Below are 6,437 nucleotides of genomic sequence, written 5' to 3' on the forward strand. Positions count from 1 at the left end.
CTCTCATCATTTATTCCTCAGACACACCAGCTCTAGACTGGACCAAATTATTTAACTGTTTCCTGTGCCAGGATGTTCTCATACACTTCTAGCCTTTACAGGTCTTGTTTCCTCCAACTGCAGTTTAATTTTCACCTCCTTCTACTCTGTCAACCCAAAACCCTTCAACTGAGCTAAATCCTACTACCCTTCAAGTGAAATCAGCTCAGGTATTACCATCCATCCGAAGTGTCACCCAATTCCTGATCCCCACCTCTCCTGCTAGGTAGCTGGCCCATGTGCTTCCTTGTGTTACTTGCCTGTGTCATCATCTTCCCAATGCCCCCAACACACACACACACACACACACACACAGAATGCACACTTTCATCATCTATGTGTTCCCAGCACAAGGCACTATGGAACAAGAACAAACTCAAGAATTGTTTGAATTATGGTCTGTCACTCATATGGAGACAGATCCTGACTCTGAACTCATATTTCATATTCTGGGCACTCTAAGGATACTGTCACTACCTCGGGATAAGAATGCACTAAACATAAAATAGGAACAAGATTCTCTCGGAGGCATGAGAACCCAGAAATCATTTCAGTAACACTAGGTGTTCACAGACAACCTCTTCTGACAAGTACTAAAACCAAAATTCAAGATTCCTAGCTCCTCCAGAAGATGTGAATAGAACACAGAATGTAACATTCATGTTGAGCTTCTCAGCTGCATGTCTTAGGCACTAGGAGGCATAAACACCACTGTAAAGACTCAACGTGGGAACTCGAGCCTCAGACCAAGGGTCTTATAATAAGCTATGTGGTGGATATTTTCTTATGATCTTACAAGCATTTATACCATGAATAACGTAACATACCACCATGGTCATTAATGTGTCGACAAACCAATTTTAATTGATTTAATTTAAACTTGTTACTTTAAATTGTTGTGAGGTCTTTTTGGGGAGAAGGCGGCACAATAATGACAGAGTATGAATGTGCTTAAACCAGCTACGTAGCCGTGAACTAAAAGGAAACATGTATAAGTAGCTAGAGAAATAGAGACATCAATAAACAAACGTCTATGACCTGCAGTTGGAAAGCATGCACTGCTATGGAAGAATGAGTTTCAGACCTTTGCAGCTTTGGCCTTCTCCATCTGCTGAAGCTGTTCAAGGGCAGGTCCTGGAGTTGTGGTGTCAAGGGGAAGATCCCATACACTACCACCTTCCCAAACTATAAGACATGAGGGGAAAAAAGTGAGGCACATCAGAGCTTACATACATGGCTAAATATCCAGAAGCATAATGAAAAAAGCTGTTTCCCTGTCCCTGAATGAGCTCCATCACCTATATCTGTTCTGCTTCTAAGTAGACTGAACTACCAGTGGGCTCTAGTTTATATCTATACCCTTCAACACATCTAGAAGAAAGTACCAGGCGTTTATTGGGAACTAATTTCATCCTCAAAAAAACCCATATCTGTTCATATCCCCATTTTTACAGATGAACAAGCTAATAAGGGTCAGAGGTAGTTTTGTAACATTCCCAAGGACACATGGCAAGCACATGGCCATGCCAGGATTGAAATCCCAGTGTATACAAATCCCAAAGCCAATGGTATTTCCAGTAGCCACGCAACTTCTTACTGCATACGAAGTGGAGAGCGGGGTTAAGAGAGGTATGGCTGTAGAACTAGAGAGAACTCAGTGGTTGCACAATATTGTGAATGTATTAAATGCCACTAAATTGTTCATCTTAAAATGGTTAATTTTATGTTACGTGAATTGCATTTCAATGAGAGAGGGAGAGAGAGAGAAAGAAGTACAGCTGGAGCTGGGAGTACTCTGGAAAGGCTAGGCAGGTCTCACAAATGACACTGGGTCCTGCTGACCTGAAAGGCAGCACAGGGTCTGATATCAAAGTAAATGAACAGATAAAGGCTTCTGAGCCTGTTTTCCTATTGCCTGTAAGGTTTGCTGACACCACTTTTCAGCATTCTCTATTTCCTACATTCCTATTATAGTCTATTTATGGGCTATAAATTATTGTCTGCATAAAACCAATGGACTGTTTGTAAAGGACCTTAATTGCATCATACCTGAAGAGAGAAAATATTTAATAAGGTATTTATAGTTTTTTAAAAAGTGAAGACTATTTTAACATCCTAACAACTATAAATGACTCCCAAGAAAAAATAAGGTACATACAGCATGGGAAGTTGAGTTGATAAGACATTAATAATCAGTCCTTCTCCTGCCATAATCCCCAGGGTCAATGTTAGCAAGAGAACTATGACATGAATGGCTCAAAGGCTCAAAGAAAACTCCATCAGTGCCCATGGTCCTTACCTCTTGTAAGGACTATCCATGGTTCAAACTACCCACACCTCTGCATGGATCAGACCTTAACAAACAGAAGCGTTGCACCAATATCAAAATGTTTAAAAAATCCCAGCCCTAAATTTTCCAATTTGATGCAAAAAGATGAGTGAATGAGGTAAGGGTAACCTTTTCTGTTCCCAAAATTTCTGGGTACCTGCAGTATTAAACTACTCATCAACCCTCGACTCAAAAGAATAGATCATCATTACTTATGTTTTTAACTTATGCTTTTTCTCACTCTGGTGAAGAGAATAAAAACAATTCAAAAGACTTTTCTACAGTGATTAGAACAACATAAAAAAAGAGAGGCTGACTCAAGTTCAAGAAATCTATCTACTAAGTAATTTCTAGCAACTCCTTAACAGCTGTTTTCAATAGCTGGGGTCTATTTAAAACAAAACAAAACAAAACAAAAAACTCACTTTATATTAATATCCAATACAAAACATGTCAAAAAACTGATATATTTTAAAAAAAACTGAAGTTATACGAGTCTAAATCCTTGGAGCTATACTAAAGGCCAATCTAAGGTTTTACCTGTAGGCTGTGAGGCTGTTGGCTGGAGTTCCCAGATAGAACCAGTATCTGGCACTGACACAGACCTAGTTACTGAGGGAATGACGTTCTGATCAGATATTCTGCAAAAGGGAAATTAGAAAATTAACTTGTTCTTGTCATCCACGAAAATAAAGAGATATTTCCAGATTATTTGTAGGTTTCTGAGGTTATCTGGCCAGAAAACTTCATTGTTTTAACTGAAACATAACACTACCAAAACATTTAGGAAAGGAAAAAGGATAGAGACAAGGTAATCACACTTCTGGACCCTCGAGCTATTAGCAAATTTTGATTTCCAAACAATGGATATGCCTACTGTCTTTAAAAAATCCAGAATATCTCAATAAGAGTCACAGAGGCAGCATGTTATCATGAAAAAACTCACAGACTTTACGTCAAAAGGTCTGCCTTTTAATTCTGTCTCTGAAGTGTTCTGTGTATTATGTCAACCAAGTCCTTTAGCCACTCTGAGTCCTAGTTTGCCCATCTTTAAAATGGAGACCTGAACATCTAACCTGCCTACCTGCAGAATGGGTTATGGCTCAAAAGAGAAATATAAAAGGTTCTGGTTAAACTGGACAGTAAAGTTTTTAACAGCAGTGACTGACACCTCTGCAGGAGGCGTGCAGGAGACCTACCACCTTGCCCATCTCCTTGTAGGAGACACAACACATACTACCCTGAATGTTACCTTGAAACAGCAGGAGTTTAAGACTTTTAGCATAATTTCCTTTTCCTTAGACCTACCTTAATGGCTTTTGGGTCTGGAAAATTATAACCCTGTGTGGCACTGTTAATATCTTTCTTGAGACATCACAGGTAAAAATGAGATTAAACTTCTCGACTACATTTTTTTGTTGTTGCTGATTCCATGAGCCTACACTGCTTTTCAAGCGTTCTTAGTATTCTTTGGTTATTAATTATTCAAAATTTATCCTCTGAGTAAAAAGACCAAATAAATGCTTTACTTAATTATTATTTTTTTAAAAAACTATATTGTTTTTACACACAACACACAAAAAATTTCCTTTCCTCTCTTTCTTTAAAACATACACACACAATGTGACACATCATGGAAACGACCACCAACCTCATCTTCAGTGCCTGGAACTGTTGGAGAAGAAGTGCCAACTGTTGCTGCTGCTGGGAAGACAGTGCTGCTTTCTGCTGTTGAGCCAGAACTTGTGCATATTGTTGTCTTCAAAAAGTAAAATACAGTATAACCTGTCTATCCACATTTAGTTCACTTTACTGAGACATTAAAAGACAAAGTTCAGGCCCCCCCAACAAAAAACACCATTAGAAATAACTATCAAATATATTTTTACAATTCTTCATAATAGTCACACAAACAGTTCTGTACTTTATTCTAGAAAAAACTGAACTAATAGATGGCATGCCTCTGAGTGAAAAGAGAACAGAAAAAAAAATAATAATAATGAAATGCCCCAAACTGGAAAGTTCCCTTAAGATGATAGTAACCTTTTATCAGGAAACAAGTGAGAAATAAAACAGATTCAAATGAACAGCTATTTCCACATGAAGAACTCTTTGCAAAAATAAAATCACTTGTATAAAAATCCTCAAATTTATAGGTTTCAGCTTGGAAAATTTTAGGTAAGATTTTTTTTCACTAGATCAGAGGTGGACAATTTTTTTTCTGTAAAGAGCCAGACAGTAAATATTTTGGGCTTTGCAGGACATTCACAACTACTCAATTCTGCCTCTGTAGTGCAAAAGTGGCCATAGATAATACACAAACAAATGGGTATGACTCTGTTCCAATAAAACTCTGCTTATGAAAACAGGTAGCCAGCCAGTTTGTCAACCTCTGCACCGGATGATAGCAAATCTTACTTCATCTATGAAAGGGGCCCCCAACCTAAGTGACCACCATCATTCCACACCACTACTAATAGTATCAACTTTTACTTCTTTCCTGCCCCCTCATCTGTTTTTTTCTCTGCAGCATTCAAAGTTGAGCCATTTAGAAGACACTTAGTTCTTAAAATGTTTGTTGATTCTTGCTTTAGGAGCTAAAGATCTTGCAAAATTATAGTTATGTGTCATCTTCTACAAACTTCTGGTATTTAAGAAACAAGGTAAGACCAAACTTAGAATGTATAGTGGTAACATGCCACTAGCTGGATTTGATGACTGAAGTATCTTATTTAGTTTTCTGCTGTAAACGGTGAAATGTGGGAGCAGATTATATCTAAAGGCCCTTTTGGTGCTGCAGTGCACCCAACCGCATTACTGCTCTTACTGTATTAAGAACTGCTGATACTGGAGGTGCTGCATCTGGTATAAGGCTGTGAGTTCCTGCTGCCTGGTCAGTCGTTCCTGGTCCAACTCTCCCTGGGAGTAAAGGGGTGAAGGAAAGAAATACCACTGAATAAACTGAAAGAGGCCAAAAAGCAATTTAGTACTTATATCTGAAAGGAAAATGAATCCTAGACCTTCACATCCCGTCCCACCTTTACATCCCAAACCCAAAACACCTATTAAAAAAAAATCAGGGCTTCCCTGGTGGCGCAGTGGTTGAGAATCTGCCTGCCAATGCAGGGGATGCGGGTTCGAGCCCTGGTCTGGGAGGATCCCACATGCCGCAGAGCAACTGGGCCTGTGTGCCACAACTGCTGAGCCTGAGCTCTAGAGCCTGCGAGACACAACTACTGAGCCCACGTGCCACAACTGCTGAAGCCCGCGCACCTGGAGCCCGTGCTCCGCATCAAGAGGGGCTGCCGCAGTGAGAGGCCTGCACACCACAACGGAGAGTGGCCCCCGCTCGCCGCAACTGGAGAGGGCCCGCACGCAGCAACGGGGACCCAGCTCAGCCATAAATAAATAAATAAATAAATAAATAAATTTATTAGAAAAAAAAAATCAGGCATCTTTAGAAACTAGTGCCATCTAGTGGAAGAAGGTGGTGTCAGCATTATAAGAGATTCCCTAAGGTGAGAAATGTTCCTTATTTAGCTGCTGTTCTCCCCTCCTGCCCTTGAAGCTGAATGTTGTACTGTACTCCAGAGTTATTACTGTAACTAAAAAAATGTATAATTCTCCCAATCTTAAAAGTGATTTATAAATTTGGAGATTATGGAGAAATTAGAGATGTAGGACAAAACAGAAAGGAGTAAAATTAAATCTTATGGTAGGATTTTATAATGACACATAACAATTACAGGGAGGTAGTGTATAAGTATGTCCCCTTAAAGGGGATGAGAAATGTAAAATTAAATGGAATACAAAAGAGCTTTGAAAACTGTTTAACTCTCTATCCAAAAATTAGGTGTTTCTATTGCTATTAATACACCATGAGTTTAAAAATAAGCTGTAGTTGGGACTCTCCTGGTGGTCCAGTGGTAAAGAATCTGCCTTCCAATGCAGGGGATGTAGGTTCGATCCCTGGTCAGGGAAGATCCCACATGCCGCGGAGCAACTAAGCCCGCACGCCACAACTACTGAGCTCACGTGTCTCAACGAGAGAGCCCGCGTTCCGCAAACT

General features: G+C 39.6%; 1 protein-coding gene across 1 annotated transcript in view; it reads right to left on the bottom strand.

The window, feature by feature from the left end:
• The window catches only part of GIGYF2 (GRB10 interacting GYF protein 2), a 130,838-nt gene that overhangs the window by 32,575 nt on the left and 91,826 nt on the right, over window positions 1–6,437 (bottom strand). Inside the window, 4 exon segments of the mRNA XM_079709614.1 lie at window positions 1,124–1,224; window positions 2,909–3,009; window positions 4,020–4,127; window positions 5,196–5,287. Of these exon segments, the coding sequence (XP_079565740.1) occupies window positions 1,124–1,224; window positions 2,909–3,009; window positions 4,020–4,127; window positions 5,196–5,287 (402 nt within the window).

The sequence above is a fragment of the Hyperoodon ampullatus genome, assembly GCF_949752795.1.
Source record: "Hyperoodon ampullatus genome assembly, chromosome: 8".
Taxonomy (NCBI): Eukaryota; Metazoa; Chordata; class Mammalia; order Artiodactyla; family Ziphiidae; genus Hyperoodon; species Hyperoodon ampullatus.